Consider the following 18,446-nt stretch of genomic DNA (forward strand, 5'->3'; position numbering starts at 1 on the left):
TGCACCTGTACAGGGCAGGGACACAGTAGTGATGTGGGGGAGGGCCAAAGGGAAAGGGGGAGGGGGAGAGGGAGGAAATAAGGGAGAGCGGAGAAGGGGCAGGCGCCCTATCTTCTGGGCAGAGCTAGCCTGAGCAGGGGCCCCGTGACGTGGCAGGTCCCCAGGCAGGTGCAAGAGGTGCCTCCCTGTCCCCTTCTCCCCCCCCCTCTCCACCCCCTCCCCCCTCCTCTTCCCCAGCCCTCTTGTGAATCCCCTGGAGAAGCAGCACCCCCATACAGGGCCAAGGTCTTGGGGAGGGTCACAGGACCCCCTGAGGGGGCAAAGCCTGGGCGAAGGGGCAGGCATGGCCCAGCGTGGGCAGGTAGATGTGGACAGAGAAGGTTGGGCCCCTGGGCCCACGTTTGCTCAGGATTAAGACAGCATGAGGGAGAATAAACAGTAGCCGGTGGGGTGTCCTGGCCACCAGCAGAGGTGACTAGGTGTCAGTGTGCAGTGTGCCCTCCTCCCTCCAGGAACCCCAGTGTTGACTCAGCACCACAGCCTGGCAGAGGGGCCCGTCGCAGCCCCACACAGCCCGGGGCCACACCCCCCAGCCAGTGCTGAGGGGCGCCTGGCCCTGAGGCTACACAGGCCGGTCATCCACATCCAAGCCCCGCCTGCTGCCCTCTCTCACTGGCCTCAAGGCCCCAGCAGTGACCAGTGACCAGAGAGGGCAGCTGGGGGACACAGCACCGTCCTGGGCCACGCCGCCCTCGTCTGGGCTCAGGCCCTGGGGTGGGGGAGGCCCAGCCCTCCTGGGGGTCACAGTCCCAGGCCTGATCTCTGACGTCTGGGGGCCCCGACTTCACTCTGCTGCGTTTTCTTGGGGAGGCTGAAGGGGTTCCCTCATGTCTGGGTATCTTGTTCGTGTTCTGTCAGGACCCCCGCCACCCCCCACGTCGGGGATGGGGCCGATGAAGCACGTGGAGTGCACCCCAGCGATGGGTGAGTTTGAACTCTGGACTGTAGCAGGAGGGCGGGGAGGACGGCTAACAGCAGCAGTCCTGGTGGCCAGGAAAGGCCTCGAGGCGCGAGCTGGACTAGCGGGCTGGGGGGAGGGTTGGATGGAGGCTTCTTGAGAGCACCAGCCCGCGGGAGGAGGTGCTAGAGCTGCCTCGCCATGTCTGCCCCACGTCTGCCCAGCAGAGCTGCTGCCAGGCCCCTCAGAACTCAGGCCCGCTCGGGATGGACCTTGCTGGCCAGCAGGACGGTGGGACCCACGGGGGGCGGCAGCGGCCGGAGCGCCTTGCCCACAGCCCCCTCCCCCAGCCCCCTTCCCCAGGAGGCTGCCTGGCCTCTGCAAGAGGGGTTTCTGCCAGCACAGCAGTCCCTGCCCTCCGTCCCCAGGGCTCTGGTGTCCACGTCTGCAGGTCTGGCCAGGGACTATGTGAGTGACACGCACACCGGGTGCAACGTGAGCAGAGACGTAGGTGCCGTGGCTGGAGAGACGCCATCTCCCTGATGCCTAGGGTTGGAGGTGTGGCCGCCGCCCCAGGGGCAGCTTCTGCAGGGGCCCTGGGAGGAGACAGGGGCCGGGGGAAAGCTCCTGGTGGTTTCCCACATACTGAACCGTCCCCTCGTGGAACCGTGGAGGCTCGGCTGTCAGCCGAGGACAGAGTGTGGGTGCAGCCAGCAGGAAACAAAGACCCCACCCCAGGGACGGAACTCCAGGCCCCACTTCCTGAGGCTGGAGGCTAATGGCTGGGAGGGGGTCCAGGAAAGGACGGGTCTGGAGACAGGGAGTGAAGTCCCTCCACCCTAGGGCTCAGCCTGTGGCCTGCAAGGTTGAGTCTAGGGTCCACGAGGCCAGGCCACCCCTCCCACCTGGGGGACAGTCTCCAGACACCCAGGCTGCCATGGGGCCGCTGGCTCTGTGGACGCTGTGTGCCCCCGGGGCTGGCTTCCCTGGTGGAAGCAGGAAGGGCCGGGGCCCAGGGCCGGGAGGGGCCCCCAGGAGGGGCTGGGCGGGAAGGGGGGCCACCTTATGGCCCCGGGGATTTCTTGCCGCTCACGGCCTCCAGTGGGCTGGGTGCCTTGCTCAGAGAAGTCTCCTGAAGTGGGCAGCACCTGCTGCCAGGCTGTGTCACCAGAGGGCACCCTACCTGCTCCTTCTTTTCACGGGGGTGGGGGACTGTGGCACTCACAGGACAGGGTGGCCCTGAGCTTGGCGTGGCTGCTGGGGTCCCCTCAGGGCCTGTCAACCTGGGAGTGAGGGCACCGCGTTCCCTGAGCCCTGTGGGGGCTGGGGGCGCCCAGGCTGTTTGACTTGGTGGAGGGCGGTTCCCATGCAGCTGCGTCAGATCTGACCGGCCCCAGCGACCCTCCCGCCCAGCCCCCCGGGCAGCCCCCTGCTCGGCAGCTGGACACCCCCGGGGTGGATGCTGGGTTGCGGGGGGGGGTCCTCGGTCCCAGGCTGATCACTGACCGCGCAGAGCCCCCCGCTGTTGTCAGAAACCCACCTAATCGTGCCCATCATCCGAGTTCTGGGCTGGTTTCCCATCTGCGTGTTTGTTTGCAGCTCTAGGCGTCTTCCACGCCCCCCGTCTGTCCTTGCTTGGCTCCGGGAACCATGCTCTTTGGAACCTCAGTCGTAAACACATTTTCTTCTGGAAGCCAGGACACAGGGGCTTCACAGTGGTAACACGATGATGTTTTATTTTTATTCTATTCTGTAAAGAAATAAAGCCCTGGTGTGCCTCTCTATAGGTGGGTTCTATGAGCCGCGAGAAAGCCACGGATGCAGACAGAGGCCCCAGGTGTGTCACCCTGTCCACGGACCGCGGTGAAGGGGAACCACGGAGTTTATAGCAGCAAAGCCCAGGGCTGTTGCCAGCATCTGGCGTTTTACATCTCGCGGAAGGGCTCCCTCCCCACTTCCCATCACAGAACCATCTCCCACAGCTTTCCTGGGGCTGCAGGGTCCTCACCTGCGAGGTCTTGAGCCTCCTGGAGTCCAGAGCAGAGGAGACATAGCTCCCGCCTCCCTCCCCTCCCCTCCCCTCCCTTTCTTTTCTATCTGCACTCACTCCCTTGACAATCTCCCAAGCTGAAGCGCTGAAGCTCCGACTTCTCCCATCTTTGCCTCCCCGTGAGGGCAGGCTCCAGCCCTGGCCCCCCCGACTCACATGTCCACCTACCACCCTGACCTCTCCACCGGGCATCTAACGGTCAAACACAGTGTGACCCCACCAAGCTCCTACCCACCCCCATGCCCTTCCCCAGCCACCCCACCCTCCCCCGGCCCCCGATGGAGGGTGCTATCTATTCACCCACACTCCACAGCTGGTCCATCGCTGGACAGTCACCTTCACCACTGACCTACCCCCCAGCTCAGACCCCACCTAGACTCCTGCTTCTTGCCTCAGCCCGTGTGTCTGTCCTCACCCTGCAGTGGGGCCTGAAGGACAAGGCAGAGTTCTACAACCTCTGCCCAGTCCCCCAGTGCCCCTTCACTCCGTGCTAAGGCCTGGTTCTGGCTGACCCTGAGGCCCACTCCACCTGGCCCGGCTGCCCTCCAGTCCCCTCTCCCCACCCACCTCGGGCACACCCGTGTCCCTGCAGCTCCGACCTCCGACCCTGCCAGGCCCTGCCGGGCACCTCCCCCAGACGTGCCCAGGCTCCCTCCTTCCCTTTCTCCCTCCCTCCCATGTCGGCCACTGAGTGGGACCCCACCAGCAGAAAGGGGTTCTCTACTTTACTCCCCCGCGGCACTAACGCGTGGCCTCATTCCCAGTGATCTGTCCACGCTTCCTGCCAACGCCAGGCTCGCGCTGTGTGTGGCTCCGCGCGTGGCCCGGTCCCTGAGCGCGGCTCGCCCTGGGTCCCGGGCTGCCACGTGGTACAGCTCCTGGCGCAGCCCTGGCTCCGAGATCGCCGCAGTACTTCCTGCACCGGCGGGCAGTGCCCTACGCTCTTTGTCAGTTGATCCGGATATCTGAGGACCTTTGACGTCCATGCAGATTCTGCAGTGAGTTTGCCGACTTCCTCTGGAGACCGGGCCGCGAGGCTGTCTGGGCCATGCTCACGGAGATGCCTGTGTGATGGCCCGGGCCCCACGTGTCCCCACGGGATTGGCTGCTAATCGCCAACCCGCTGCCCAGGGCCCAGGTCAAATAGGTCAGAGCTGTGACCTGCATGTGCCCAGGACCAGGCTGGCCGCTGGCACCCCAGCTCTGGCCTCAGACCAGGCAGCCCTCTCCAGTGGTTCGGGCCTGGGTGGGAGTCCAAATGACCCTGGATGGGGTGGGCGTGCTGGGGGCAGTGGTCAGGAGAGGGCTGCAACCCAACCTGCACACCATGGTCACAGGCTCCCCCGTGTCCTGTGTCCCTGTCCGTCTGCTTCCCCATATCCAGGAGCCCCCAGCACCCTTTATCTGGGCAGAAGCTCCCCCCGATCAGGTCCCTCCAGCATGAGGGTGGACGCCCCTTCCCCATCTGCCTGGGACAGGACCAGAAATGAAGGGTGGCCCTGCCAAGGCCAGACTCCACGGGGGCCAAAGGAGGTGGGGTGTGAGCCGCAGAGGCCGGCCCTGGCCCCGGGACCTCTTCTGGCCATGTGTCTCCACCCCCGTGGTGACAAATCATCCCCCGTCCCCTCCCAGCATCCAGCAGGTGGGGGCCCCAAGTACAGCCTGGAGGAGCCGCCCTGCAGGCAGAGCCATGGACGGCTCGGTGGGCCGGACCCAGTTCTGTTGCTCTTCGTGGCACCGCCTGGCCAGGGCTGCGGGTCTGGGGTGGCAGCGGGGACCCGTTATCTGGTTACTCTTGCTGCCTGGTCCCACTTCCAGGCAGGGGAAGGTTAATCACTGTGTTGGCGTCCGTCCCAGCCAGAGAGGAAGAGCGGGCTCCCTCCGACACCCGATCCTCTCCGGGAGCAGTGGCGCTGACTAGGGTGCCACCTGCAGCTACACGGCCAGCCAGTCACTGGGGCAGCAGCTCCCAGAGCCAGAGGGCCGGGAACTTCCTGCTCCCAAGGAGGGCGTCCCATGGGGGTGGCAGTGACTTCCCTGCCCGGACCTCATTGCCACGTCCGTCCACCTCCCACTCAGGCCGTCTCCTGGGCCCAAGGGGTCGTGGGGTCATGGCTGCGGGAGCCCCTCGGCCCCTACCTGGTCTCTGACAGGAGAGGTCAGGCTGTGAGGTCAGCTCCACGGCCCACACGGCCGGCCGGAGCAAACAGCTGGGTCAGGTGGGCCGTGGGGGGCTGGACCAGGGCACCGGGCACTTGGTGCTCAGGACGGGGCAGACGGGTGGGAGTGGGCAATGCCGGCCAGAGGGGTGTGAACTGTAAAGGGCAGTCCTCACCCTCATCCAGGGTCCTCGCGGCCCTGCGGCCCTCAGGGGCGGCCCAGCCGCAGAGGACATACGCCACCTCCCTGGACCCCTGAGACCCCTGACTCTGCTTCCTGAGACCCTGGCCCAGCCGGAGGCGCCAGGACCACTGTGCTGCCACCTTGTGGCAGTGCAGGGACTGCAGCCAGGTCCCGGAGGTGGGACTTTTGGTGCCACCAGCCCTGGACCCACCCGGCCCCCAGACCCAACTCAGCCTGGCCCTGGTTCTTGTGACCAAGGCAGCGTGAGGTAGACGCAGTGGGCATCTAATTCCAGGAGCCGCAGCAGGGACATGAGGACATGAGTCCAGCTTCCTGTGTTTCACAGTTGACCTCCAGCAAGCTGCCCTCCCCGGGTCTAGGTTCCAGCAGGACTGAGAGCCTGCTCCCACCCCCATCCATGTTGTGGAGGACAGTGGTGAGGCATCCGCCCCTGCCCTGCATCCAGGCCTGGCTGCGCAAGCCTACTGCCCCGCATCCACAGGTCCCTGAGGCCTTCTCTAGCCCAGCAAAGGGGCCCCAAGATGCATGGGGCTGTGGGAAGCTCGGCGGGACTGAGCCCCAGGGCGACCCTGGTGGCCAGCACTGTCCAGCCTGGCAGCCCCCCGCCCCGTCAGTGTCCAGGCCAGGCTGGCCTCTCAGCAATGGCCAGGGTCAGCTGGCGGGCACCTGGCCCCGTGGGCTTGTCTGCTCTGGTCGTCCCTTCCTGGCACTCAGGCTTGGGGAGCTCGGGGCACCCTGTGCATTCCTGTGCTGGACCCTGCCCCCTGCCCCTCTCCGCTGCCCTGTCTGGGCAGCAGGCTCCCTCCACGCCTGGAGAGGGACATCCGCACGGCCCTTGCCCACCCTCCCAGTGCTGCTGTGGGGCTGGGTCCAGCCTGAGGCCAGTGTGTCACCAGGGGTGTCGGGGACTCCCCTGGGGCCTCCAAGGAAGAGGGGGCTGGGTTTTCAAAACTTGGAGGTTCCCAGGGCAGGGGGCAGGGGTCACAGACAGGAGGGCAACAGCACTCCTGGGGGATCGGTCTCCCTTGGGCCTGCGTGCACACACACGTGTGCACACAGGTGCACACACATGCACAGACCCAGGGGCACTGCACACCAAGCTTGACTTTGGTGTGATGGGAGAGTCCAGAGATTTGCAGAGTGAAGATGGAGCCTTCCCAGTCTGACGGCTCAGCTGGGTGGACCCGCGGGACTCCCGCCCTCTGTCCGGCCAAATGCACAGAAGACCAGGCAGCTGGCCTGCCCTGCCCCGGGCCCATGTCTGCCCTCCGACCTGCTCCCGGCTTTTATGGACAAGCTTAAAAATCACACAGAGCCCACGAATTGCAAATGCTGCAAGTGTATTTCCGAAACCGATGGCGCTTTCCTGAGGCCCAGGGCCGAGGCAGGGGTGAGGCTCTGCCTCCCAGTGGCCAGCCGAGCAGTCAACTGCTGCCTCTGAGGGACCGTTGTGGATCAGGCCCTTACGTGATGCTGAAGGCGGGGACGAGCAGGCTGGACCCGCAGCCAGAGGAGCCTCCCCCACCCCCTGCCCACCCGCGCTGGTCCTGAGCAGGCAGCTGCAAGCCCATCAGGGCCACTGCACACCCGGGGCCGCTGGACCCGGAGAGGGATGAGGGGTGGACCGCGCATCCTAGGCTTGGGTCACCTGGACCGGGGCTCAGGTTCCACTGGCCTTGGAGGCTGAGACTGCAGCGAATACAAACGTTCTTGTGGGCCTGTCCTGGAGGGACAGGGCGGGGCTGCGGCCCGCCTACTGAAGAGGCCGGGGAGCCGGGGCCCCTCTCCTCCAGCGCCTGGGCCCCGTCTCCTGGCTCCGCCCGGCCCCCTGCGCCACCTGCACCTCCCCTGAGTGGCCGAGGCCCCCGTGGGGGTCGCAGCGCAGGCCCACACAGCCGCACTCCTCCACCTCCGTGTAGCTGAAGGCCTGGCTGGAGCCGTCCTCGCAGTGCAGGGTCACGTTCCGCAGAGAGGCCCGCAGCTCACGGCAGCACCTGCACCTGTGCTTCACAGTGTGGGCCTCCAGGGAGTACCTGTGGGTAGGGGCTGCCTGAGCTCGCGGCTCGCAGGTGGCGTTTAACAGCGGCTCCCGCGTGCCAGTCACGGCAGCTGAGGTGCCGTGTGGCTCCTTCTGAGCCCCCCAAAGGCTAGGGAGGGGCTCAGCAGCCTCTCACCAGCCACTTGACCAGCAGGTCACCAACGGGGACCCCGAGTCTGGGGTCTCAGTCGAGAAGAGTGTGAGTCCAGACAGGCCACGAGCCGTCCTTGGACCCCGGCCCAGCCCCCTGCCGGCCCCCAACCCCCCATCCTGCCCCTGTCTGCCCGCCCCAAGCCCTGCCCTGCAGGAGCCCTCTGTGGGCAGGGGTTGGGGGGGGTTGTGGGTCTGCCCTGGGCGAGTCAGGGGCTCACGTACATGGAGGTGGTGTCCCCGCAGTTGCCCTGGCAGTAGGCAAGGCGCACGGGCCCCACGGAGCTGCAGCCTGACTGCTGGAGGACCTGGAGCTTGTGGTACACGGCGCAGGTTGACCCTGGAGAGGGACGCGGGAGGCGGCGCAGAGGTCAGCCCTGGCCGGGTGCCCCCCGCCCCCCACCGCCTCCTGCGTCTCCCTCCCCTGGCAGGCACGCCCGCTCACCGTTCATGGGTGTGGGGTAGGGGCAGGAGCGGCAGCAGCCGTCCTCGCTCAGCCGAGCCTCGTCCTGCGAGGACAGAGACGCCGTTAGCGAGGCCAGGGACGCAAGACGGTGGCGCCCACCCCCATCTGGGGCCTGACCCTCCCGTGGCCACGGTCGGCCCCCCTGGGCAGGGCAGGCGGGCTCCCAGGACTCACCGCAGGACAGCTGAGGGGGGGACACGCCTTCTTCGTGGTCACCACCATGAACCCATTCCGGTACTTCTCACACTTATGTGTCACGCAGCGGCTCGCAGGGTCTGGCCAGGACTCGCCGGGCTGCAGCGAGGCCCAGCCGGCAAGTGAGTGGCCCTCCCCCAGGCCCCCCTCCAACGGGGGAGGGCGCTGCATCCGTCTGTCTGTCAGCCCCCAGCCCACGGGCTTCCAGAGGCTCCCGCGGGCTCCACCCCGCGCCCACCTTGCACTGACGGCTCCCCAGGGGCCCCGGTGCACCAGGAAGCCATCCACCCAGCGCCCCCGCTGTCGCTGGGTGCTCCCGGTGGCCACCCTGTGCAGGGGTGGGGCTGGCCCCCCTGGAGCCCGTGGCCGGCCCCGCCCAGAACTCACCCCAAGGCCCCGTGACCGCTACTCACGTAGAAGAGGTGAGCAGAGCTGTCGCTGGTGTTCATGACACAGGCCACCTGCACGCACTCGCCACAGCACTGCCCGCTCTGTGTCTGGTACTCGAAGCCCTGGGAAGGGGGCAGGATGTGTGGCCTGAGCCCCGGCTGGGCGCTGCGTGGGGGTGGGAGTGTGAAGCGGGGGGCACTCACCACGGGGCAAAGGGTGCTGCAGATCTGGGTCTCACAGCTGATCACGAACGTGTCCGACTGGGGGCCACCGGGCAGCTCACACCAACACTTTTCGCACAGGTTCGAGGAAACGATGGCACCAGGCTGGGGGAGTAGAGGTGACAGCGTCTGCCCAGCCGGGCCTGGTGCCCCTGCCCTCCCGGACGTCCCCTCCAGGCCTGACCCCGCCAGGCAGACTCTTCCCCTGAGGTGAGCCTCAGTAGTGCCTCCTGGTTGGGGTCCCGGTCTTAGGGACAGAGCCCCAAGGCTGCTCCACCAGCGAGGTCACGTGCTCTGGAGGGCCCGGCATGGGGAGAGCGAGGCTGGGGGCCTATGCAAGTTCAGGACAGGGGTTGTGGTCCCAGAAGAACCCACTGCTGCTCCAAAGGCCACCCAGGCCCTCAGGGACGCAGCCTCGGGGAGAAGCTGGCAGGACGGGGGGACTCCGGTCCCTGTGCACCAGGGGGCCTGACCTTCGGCTGGTTCTTACCTGGTACAAGGTTCCGTTGATGCTGCAGACGGTCCAGCCTGCCCAGGGGAGAAAGCAGACCTGCAGACCCGCCATCCCCTTGTCCCGCCCGCCTCCCGAGGAGCAGCTGCCCGCGCCCACCACTATAGCACCCCAGCCCCGGGCGACGGCCCATGTTCCTCCCCAACCTGGCCGCCGCTGAGCCAGGACACTCACTGCAGTTTTGGCTCGGGCAGCAAGCCCCTTCCTTATAGGTCAGGATGGAGCGGGAGCCTTCCGGACAGTCCACGGGCGCGGGGCAGTATGTGGTGTTGCAGGCTACGGCAGACGGAAGGGGGCGTCAGGGGACCTGCCTCCCTCCCAAGCCCGAGTGCCGCCTCTCCCTGGGGGTCTCCAGGAGTACTGACTACCCAGCGGACAGGTGGTGGGCTCCCCGGGGGGTGCCCACCGCCACGGGGGATGAGGCTGCTGGTCGGCCCTGACCTCCACGGTACCCCTTACTCTCGAGCCTTCCTGCTGGGGGTCAGCAGCTGAAGCCACCTAAAGGGAGGGTGTGCCCACCACCCTCCTGGGCTGTGTCCCCAGGTGCCAGCACCTCGGGACCCTTCACGGGCAAAGCTGGCCAGCCCTGAGCCCGTGCGTGTGCACCCCCCGCCCGGCCTGGGGCTCACCGCAGGTGTACTGGGGACAGCACTGGCTGGTCTGCAGGGCCACGGGCACTGGCACCGAGCCGGGCTCGGGGCAGGCGGGGGGCGGGGGGCAGGGCCGAGTCTGGCAGCTCAGCTTCCGGGTGCTGCCCTTGCAGGTGCACTCCTGGCAGTCCACGCTGACCGTGTGGCCAGGCTGTCAGGGGAGGGACATGGGGCCCCGGGCCGCTGGTCACCTGCCTGTCCCGTGGCACGGTGGGAGGAGCAGGAGCCCGCGGCTGAGGGCCTGCAAGGGGTCTTCAACAGTGTGGGTGGGGCTCTGGGAGGGCCCTGGGGGCCAGGAGGCAGGGTGGGAGGGGCTTGTGCGGGCGAGCGGCCTCCCTCCCCACCATCCCACCTTCACTGTGTGGGATCAGGGCGGGAGGGGGTCTCCAGGGAGGGCAGGACACGGCCAGCCTTGGGGCCGGCACCCACCCTCCTCCAGGGCACTGCAAGGAGGCCTCCTGAGTCTTTGCTCAGGAAACACCAGCCCCTCCCTTCCCCTCCTCTGAGTCCCCCGAGGGCGCCGCACTCACCTCCACAGGCTCCCCGTGGGGCCCCAGACAACCTGGAGGGAAAGAGAGGACATCATCGCTGGGCCTCCACGGCCCCCAGCCCGTCATGGGCAGACCCGGTGTGGGGGGCTGGGGGAAACCTAGGCTGTGGTGGAAAGCCCTGGGGTCTGGCTGAGAAGTGCAGACCCCGAGGGGCCAGTGCGTGGAAGCCCCCAGCCCAGCCCCAGGGACATACTGCTGCAGCTGGCTGGCACGCAGACCTCCGTGCTCGAGCTGAAAAGCACCATGTCCTCCCGGCAGAAGCAGCCTTCCGTGATGGGAATGGCTTCCAGGAGGGCCCTGCGGGAAGCAGAGGGGGAGCAGGGCTGTGGCCTCCAGGGTGGGGAGAGGCGGCCTGGGGGCACGGGGCGGGCTGGGGGTGTCCCAGAGGGAGAGGGCAGGTGCTTACAGGGTATCGGCACTGTCGTTCGTGTAACAGTAGGAAGGATTGGACGGGCCGCAGGGCCGGTACACCTTGTCAGCAGGGCAGGTGAAAACTGTGCGGAGGGTGAGGCCACACCTGAGGCCGGAGGGCACGAGCCGCGAGCCCTGGCCTGGGCCCCGCTGGCTGGAGCTCTTGGCCCAGGCACCTGCTGTGTGCCCTGCACCGCCCAGCCTGTCCGAGCCCTGGACCCCTGCACCCTGGGCCCCAGTGCTCTGACCTGGATACCCCCTATTGTCCCTCCAGGAAACACATGCACTCCATCCTGGGCTCAGCCCTCCTCCTCCCGGAAGCCCACCCTGACCACCCAAGTCCACCCAAGGATTGCCCAGTGTGTCTGTCCCCTCGAACGTGCTGATTGCCACCGCCCAGCGGGACGGGGCACTCCGGGGCGGTGGGGGGGCTACTCACGGCATGTGTGGTTGGTCAGGCCCCGCCAGTCAATGCACACGCTGAGGGACGCACAGAGGGCAGCGTACAGCTCCAGGCTGGAGCACACCACGTCTGCCCTGGGCATGTGGCACTGGTCAAAGTTGCAGCCATGGTAGTACGGCCACGGGGGGATCACCGAGTGACACGGCTTGAAGACCCTGCGGCGTGCAGACACCCGGGTCACGGGGCAGCTCCATGGTGGCGTTGCCAGGCTCTAGTCTTTCCCTAACTAAGGGCCCCGAGGGAGAGGCGTCACTGGGCTGACCTGTGTGCCGAGGGACCCCAGCCTCTGGGGCCATCTGTGTGCGGCGGGGAGGGTGTCTGGCTGCAACACAGCTTTCCTTTCTGCAAATTCTCTTCTGGGCTCCCCCCCTGCCCTGCACGCCCGGGCACTGCCGCTGGCTGAGGACTTACGCCCGGAGCCACCATGAGCTGCCTCAGAGCCTCAGAGGCCGACCCGCCACGAGCCCCGCAGGGTTCTGTGCCTGGCGTTCCAGCAGCTGTGACCTCCTCTCCCTCGGAGCCCCCGGCAGGCCCGCCCACTTCTTCCCATCTCCCAGGCAGAGTGGGATTAGCAGGGCTACTCGACACCACCCCCACCCCAGCACTGCCAGGGAATCTCACTTGCTCAGAATTAGCTCGCAGATTGGCGAAGGTGGGCACGAGGTGGGTGATGTTTTGGGCTCAACTGTGGTGGGTGTCCGGGGAGGCTTGTGGCAGGGTGGCTCGCCGGGGTACGTCACATTCCAGTGGCCGGACATGTCGGAGCAGGAGGGTACCACCGCCCCCCCAGGCAGGCGGCACTCGTCCTTCTGGTCATTGGTACAGGTGCCTGGGCCGTGGAAGCAGCGGTCGGTCAGCCGGGGAAAACGGAGGCACCCTCACCCTCCCTTGGGGCGCTGGGGGCTGGGCCGCAGCGTCTCCGTGCAGCACTCGATGGGTTGCTGTGGGACCTGTCCCCTAACCTCCCTGGGCTTTCTTTTGCCTCCAAGAAGCCACACCCTGAGGCAGTTCCCAAAGAGGCCTCAGCTATGGACCACGTGGCCAGGACCCTGGGCCATGTGGACACACATTCTTGGTGCACCTGGAAAGCAGAATCAGCTGAAGGCTCCACGACACACGGGCGGCCTCACCCCCAGCCAAGAATGCGGTTCCTGGAGGGACACACCCGAGGCCGACCCTTCTCACACCAGATGCTCCCAGCCACAGAGGAAGGGCCCAGAGCCCGGAGGGCCAGAGCAGGGCTGGGGCCGGGCACTTACCGCACTGCCCCTCTGTATTGTTGGCGAATTTGCTGAAAGGCAGCTCCACGGAGAAGATGAGGCCGCTGAACATGACCTGGACACCGAGGGCGGGGATGGTCACATACATCTTGATGCCGATTTGGGAGACGATGATGCCATCTTTCTGGAAGCCGGGTCTGACCAGCCCACCGTTGAAGATGATCTAGACGGTGACCAGCGAGAGAAAGAGAACCGGGTGGTGATCAGCCAGTGGCGGCGCCCCAGCCCGCCCGGCACAGGTGGGGGCTGCCCGGAGAGCGTCTCCACCTCATTGGTCATGACCCCTCCGACGGGCCTGCGGGTCAGCACGACGCGGTCCTGCCGGTACTCGATGACAATGGACTGCGGGCAGGACAGCCCATCCTCAGCATCACAGAAGTAGTTGTCGATCAGCACCCGGAAGTGTCCGAACACGGGCACGATCTGCTGCACCAGCACGTACGTGCAGTTGTCCAGAAACGTGTAGTATGTGCCATCAAAAGTGATGTAGTGGGGGTCGCCCCAGCCGCTACACACGCCTGCGGGTGGAGGAGCCGCCTTACCTGGCCGCACTTCGGGCCTCCTCCCGCCGCCCCGGGGCTACCCCAGGGGCGAGTGTGCCCCGCACCAAGGGGAGCGGGCGACTGCTCTGTTGTCGGGACCCACGCGCCAGCAGCGCACGGAACTCTGTCCAGTAGGTGCCTGAAGCGGCCGAGAGGGGGGACCAGACTCCGGACGCCACCCCCACCCCCCCCGCGCCTGCGTGGCCCGGCTGCTCTGGGCTTGGGCAGGGTTCCGCTGGGCACCTGGGGAGGAGGCTGGGCGCCACCACCGCTGCCCTGATCTTGGGAAGCCCTTCCTGGGTCTCACCGATCCCATCCCTCCTTCTCTGCCAAGGCTGCCACCCCAGGCCCCGCCCACTCACACTGGCACTCGTAGTGTGGGCAGCAGTCTTCCTGGCTGGCCGCCTTCACAGCGGGGTAGCCGTTGGCGCAGGTGAGCTCCGGCACCTTTGGACACTGGCGCGACCTCACGGTGATGACCTCATTGCCCTCACAAGTGGCCTCAGTGCAGTTGGGCATGGGCCAGGTCTCGCCTTTCTGCGGAAGCCAAGACTGCTGCAGGGCCTTGCCCTGACCCGGCGCCCACCCCTCGGGGCTCAGAGCTGGCCCGGGTCTCCAGGGAGAGAAGAGCCACGGGGATTGGGACCCACACTCTCACCAGGTCTCTCCTCCCCCAGCCCCCGCCGAGCGCACGGCTGACTAGGAGGGGCTCCGGGTGTTGAAGGTTGCCCCCTTCCCCCTCTGCCCATTTCCACCCTGTTCCCCACCCACTGTTGCCACCCCTTGGCCTTTTGGCCCCTTCCAGAGCATCAGTCACCTGCTCTAGCCCCCTTTATAGGCAACAGAGTCTCAACCTCGGGCCCCACGCTCCTGGCACCCCCTTCCAGAAATTCTGGAGGAGCAGAAATGGCCACTTGCCATGGTCAGCCTACATCAGCCAAGGGGTCAACAACTGTCATGCACACTTGATGCCACAGCCTACTTTGAATGATGCTGAGGGTCCCTGCCCTGCCCCCCCCCGAGCCCCCGTGAAGGGCAGAAAAGGTGAGATTACCATTCTCGGGGTGAATGCATTTGGGCATCCTCGCTGAGGAACGGTCACAGAGGCAGGAGGAGAGGACGCTGACGTGGAGGTGGCCGGGGTGGGAGGCGGTGTGCTGGTGGGACAGGTGTGGTCGGCCCGCCTGACCACGTGGCAGTCCAGGCTGCAAACAGCATAATAGCAGTGCCCGGAGAGGTCCGTCTGTTGGTAAATGATGGATCCTGCAAGAAAAGGAACAGGAGGGCACTAGCAGAGCCGAGACGCGACCACCGGGAGGGACCCTAACCAGGCTGGTGGTCCACCTGGGTGCTGGTCTGGCGGGTGGCCTTCCTTCCCAGATGCACGTGGCGTGTCCTCAGACACAGCTTACTGCCTTCCTATACACAAGACCTGGCCCCTTTCGCAAAGACCAGACACCGCTCCCTCCCCTTAACACCGCGGTTCTGTGAACAGGCAACAGTGACCAGGGTCAGCACACACCACACACCCAGGTAGAGTACACATACCTGCCGGGTAGAACCTGCGGGCCACACTGCAGTAGCACATGGTGACGGAGGGCGGTGCGGAGCTGGGGGAGGTCACCAGGGAAACCATGGTGGGGGTGGACTTGGGAGAGAGTGAGGACTGGGGACTTGAAGTCACAAAGTGAGTCACAGACGTGACAGAGCAGTGTTTCTGGGGCTCACAGCACAGCACGCGCACCTCGTAGTTGAGGCACATCCTGAACTTGCCGTTCTGGTCCCGGTTCCGACACACCAAACCCACTTCCGGGCTGCACTGCACCACCTGGTCCAGCGTCTGGATGCTGACATCAGGGTGGTTCTCGGCTCGGCACTCCAGGGCGCTGATGTATTCGGGTCTGTGGCAGATCTTCTCTCCTCTTCTGATGATGTTGCTGTAGGTTTCAAAGTCTCCTCCGTGGGGCCCAGGAGATGGTAAGTCTGCATCGAACCACTTGGTCCACAGGCACTGTGGCGGGCAGGAGGTGGTCGGGGGTTGGAAGTGGGTTGTTTCAGATATAGAGACAAAAGTTGTGCTGGTTGTAGGAGCTGAGGTTGGGCCGGTTGTCTCCACAGTGGTGGTGCTGATTGTAGGGCCTGTGGTTGGGCTGGTTGTCTCCACAGTGGTGGTGCTAATTGTAGGGCCTATGGTTGGGCTGGTTGTCTCCACAGTAGTGGTGCTGATTGTAGGACCTGTGGTTGGGCTGGTTGTCTCCACAGCGGTGGTGCTGGTTGTCTCCACAGTGGTGGTGCTAATTGTAGGGCCTATGGTTGGGCTGGTTGTCTCCACAGCAGTGGTGCTGGTTGTCTCCACAGTGGTGGTGCTGATTGTAGGACCTGTGGTTGGGCTGGTTGTCTCCACAGCGGTGGTACTGGTTGTCTCCACAGTAGTGGTGCTGATTGTAGGGCCTGTGGTTGGGCTGGTTGTCTCCACAGTGGTGGTGCTGATTGTAGGACCTGTGGTTGGACTGGTTGTCTCCACAGCAGTGGTGCTGATTGTAGGGCCTGTGGTTGGGCTGGATGTCTCCACAGCGGTGGTGCTGGTTGTCTCCACAGTGGTGGTGCTGATTGTAGGGCCTGTGGTTGGGCTGGTTGTCTCCACAGCAGTGGTGCTGGTTGTCTCCACAGTGGTGGTGCTGACTGTAGGACCTGTGGTTGGGCTGGTTGTCTCCACAGTGGTGGTGCTGATTGTAGGACCTGTGGTTGGGCTGGTTGTCTCCACAGCGGTTGTGCTGGTTGTCTGCACAGTAGTGATGCTGATTGTAGGGCCTGTGGTTGGGCTGGATGTCTCCACAGTGGTGGTGCTGATTGTAGGACCTGTGGTTGGGCTGGTTGTCTCCACAGCGGTTGTGCTGGTTGTCTGCACAGCGGTGGTACTGATTGTAGGGCCTGTGGTTCGGCTGGTTGTCTCCACAGTGGTGGTGCTGGTTGTCTCCACAGTGGTGGTGCTGATTGTTGGGCTGGTTGTCTCCACAGTGGTGGTGCTGATTGTAGGACCTGTGGTTGGGCTGGTTGTCTCCACAGTGGTGGTACTGGTTGTCTCCACAGTGGTGGTGCTGATTGTAGGGCCTGTGGTTGGGCTGGTTGTCTCCACAGCAGTGGTGCTGAATGTAGGACCTGTGGTTGGGCCGGTGGTCTGCACAGTGGTGGTGCTGGTTGTAGGAGCTGTGATTGGGCTGGTTGTCTCCACAGCGGTTGTGCTGGTTGTCTCCACTGTGGTGGTGCTGATTGTAGGGCCTGTGGTTGGGCTGGATGTCTCCACAGTGGTGGTGCTGGTTGTCTCCACAGTGGTGGTGTTGACTGTAGGACCTGTGGTTGGGCTGGTTGTCTCCACAGCGGTGGTGCTGGTTATCTCCACAGCGGTGGTGCTGATTGTAGGGCCTGTGGTTGGGCTGGATGTCTCCACAGCGGTGGTGCTGGTTGTCTCCACAGTGCGGGTGCTGGTTCTAGGAGCTGAGGTTGGGCTGGTTGTCTCCACAGTAGTGGTGCTGATTGTAGGACCTGTGGTTGGGCTGGTTGTCTCCACAGCGGTGGTGCTGGTTGTCTCCACAGTGGTGGTGCTGACTGTAGGACCTGTGGTTGGGCTGGTTGTCTCCACAGCGGTGGTGCTGGTTGTCTCCACAGTGGTGGTGCTGATTGTAGGGCCTGTGGTTGGGCTGGATGTCTCCACAGCGGTGGTGCTGGTTGTCTCCACAGTGCGGGTGCTGGTTCTAGGAGCTGAGGTTGGGCTGGTTGTCTCCACAGTGGTGGTGCTTGTTGTAGGAGCTGAGGTTGGGCTGGTTGTCTCCACAGTGCGGGTGCTGGTTGTAGGAGCTGAGGTTGGGCTGGTTGTCTCCACATTGTGGGTGCTGGTTCTACGAACTCTGGTTGGGCTGGTTGTCTCCACAGCGGTGGTGCTGGTTGTCTCCACAGTGGTGGTGCTGACTGTAGGACCTGTGGTTGGGCTGGTTGTCTCCACAGTGCGGGTGCTGGTTGTAGGAGCTGATGTTGGGCCAGTTGTCTCCACAGTGTGGGTGCTGGTTGTAGGAGCTGAGGTTAGGCTGGTTGTCTTTTCAGTTGTGGTGCTGACTGTAGGGCCTGTTGTTGGGCTGGTTGTCTCCACAGTGCGGGTCCTGGTTGTAGGAGCTGAGGTTGGGCTGGCTGTCTTCTCAGTTGTGGTGCTGATTGTAGGGCCTGTTGTTGGGCTGGTTGTCTCCACAGTGCGGGTCCTGGTTATAGGAGCTGAGGTTGGGCCAGTTGTCTCCACAGTGCGGGTGCTGGTTGTAGGAGCTGCGGTTGGGCCAGTTGTCTCCACAGTGGTGGTGCTGATTGTAGGGCCTGTGGTTGGGCTGGTTGTCTCCACAGTGGTGGTGCTGACTGTAGGACCTGTGGTTGGGCTGGTTGTCTCCACAGCGGTGGTGCTGGTTGTCTCCACAGCGGTGGTGCTGATTGTAGGGCCTGTGGTTGGGCTGGATGTCTCCACAGCGGTGGTGCTGGTTGTCTCCACAGTGCGGGTGCTGGTTCTAGGAGCTGAGGTTGGGCTGGTTGTCTCCACAGTGGTGGTGCTCGTTCTAGGAGCTGTGGATGGGCCTGTTGTCTCCATAGAGATTGTGCTTCTTGTAGGAGCTGCAGTTGGGCTGGTTGTCTGCACAGTTCTGGTGCTGGTGGTAACAGCTGAGGTTGGGATGGTTGTCTCCACAGTGCGGGTACTGGTTGTAGGAGCTGAGGTTCGGCTGGACGTCTGCACAGAGATTGTGCTTCTTGTAGGAGCTGAGGTTGTGCTGGTTGTCTCCACAGAGGTTGTGCTGGTTGTAGGAGCTGAGGTTGGGCTGGTTGTCTCCACAGTGTTGGTGCTTCTTGTAGGAGCTGAGGTTGGGCTGGTTGTCTCCACAGTGGTGGTGCTTCTTGTAGGAGCTGAGGTTGGGCTGGTTGTCTCCACAGTGGTGGTTCTGGTTGTCTCCACAGTGGTGGTGCTGGTTCTAGGAACTGTAGTTCGGCTGGTTGTCTCCACAGTCGTGGTGCTGGTTGTAGAAGCTGTGGTTGGGCTGGTGGTCTCCACAGTGGTGGTGCTTGTTGTAGGAGCTGAGGTTGGGCTGGTTGTCTCCACAGTGCGGGTGCTGGTTGTAGGAGCTGAGGTTGGGCTGGTTGTCTCCACATTGTGGGTGCTGGTTCTACGAACTCTGGT

At 64.8% G+C, this 18,446-nt stretch overlaps 1 protein-coding gene across 1 annotated transcript in view; it reads right to left on the reverse strand.

Annotated features, from left to right (window-relative positions):
- Window positions 1-4,959: 4,959 nt before the first annotated feature.
- The window catches only part of MUC5AC (mucin 5AC, oligomeric mucus/gel-forming), a 33,800-nt gene continuing 20,313 nt past the window's right edge, over window positions 4,960-18,446 (reverse strand). The window contains exons 40-60 of the mRNA XM_067039396.1: window positions 14,789-18,410; window positions 14,295-14,503; window positions 13,603-13,777; window positions 12,966-13,216; window positions 12,678-12,861; window positions 12,040-12,247; window positions 11,395-11,573; window positions 10,951-11,038; window positions 10,738-10,841; window positions 10,524-10,555; window positions 9,973-10,144; window positions 9,518-9,619; window positions 9,323-9,360; window positions 8,815-8,937; window positions 8,635-8,733; window positions 8,201-8,320; window positions 8,006-8,069; window positions 7,786-7,900; window positions 7,130-7,405; window positions 6,840-6,968; window positions 4,960-5,095 (exon numbers count right to left, since the gene is read on the reverse strand). Of these exons, the coding sequence (XP_066895497.1) occupies window positions 4,960-5,095; window positions 6,840-6,968; window positions 7,130-7,405; window positions 7,786-7,900; window positions 8,006-8,069; window positions 8,201-8,320; window positions 8,635-8,733; window positions 8,815-8,937; window positions 9,323-9,360; window positions 9,518-9,619; window positions 9,973-10,144; window positions 10,524-10,555; window positions 10,738-10,841; window positions 10,951-11,038; window positions 11,395-11,573; window positions 12,040-12,247; window positions 12,678-12,861; window positions 12,966-13,216; window positions 13,603-13,777; window positions 14,295-14,503; window positions 14,789-18,410 (6,426 nt within the window). The remainder of the gene's footprint in view (window positions 5,096-6,839; window positions 6,969-7,129; window positions 7,406-7,785; window positions 7,901-8,005; window positions 8,070-8,200; window positions 8,321-8,634; window positions 8,734-8,814; window positions 8,938-9,322; window positions 9,361-9,517; window positions 9,620-9,972; window positions 10,145-10,523; window positions 10,556-10,737; window positions 10,842-10,950; window positions 11,039-11,394; window positions 11,574-12,039; window positions 12,248-12,677; window positions 12,862-12,965; window positions 13,217-13,602; window positions 13,778-14,294; window positions 14,504-14,788; window positions 18,411-18,446) is intronic.

Source organism: Kogia breviceps, chromosome 7 (assembly GCF_026419965.1).
Source record: "Kogia breviceps isolate mKogBre1 chromosome 7, mKogBre1 haplotype 1, whole genome shotgun sequence".
NCBI lineage: Eukaryota > Metazoa > Chordata > Mammalia > Artiodactyla > Physeteridae > Kogia > Kogia breviceps.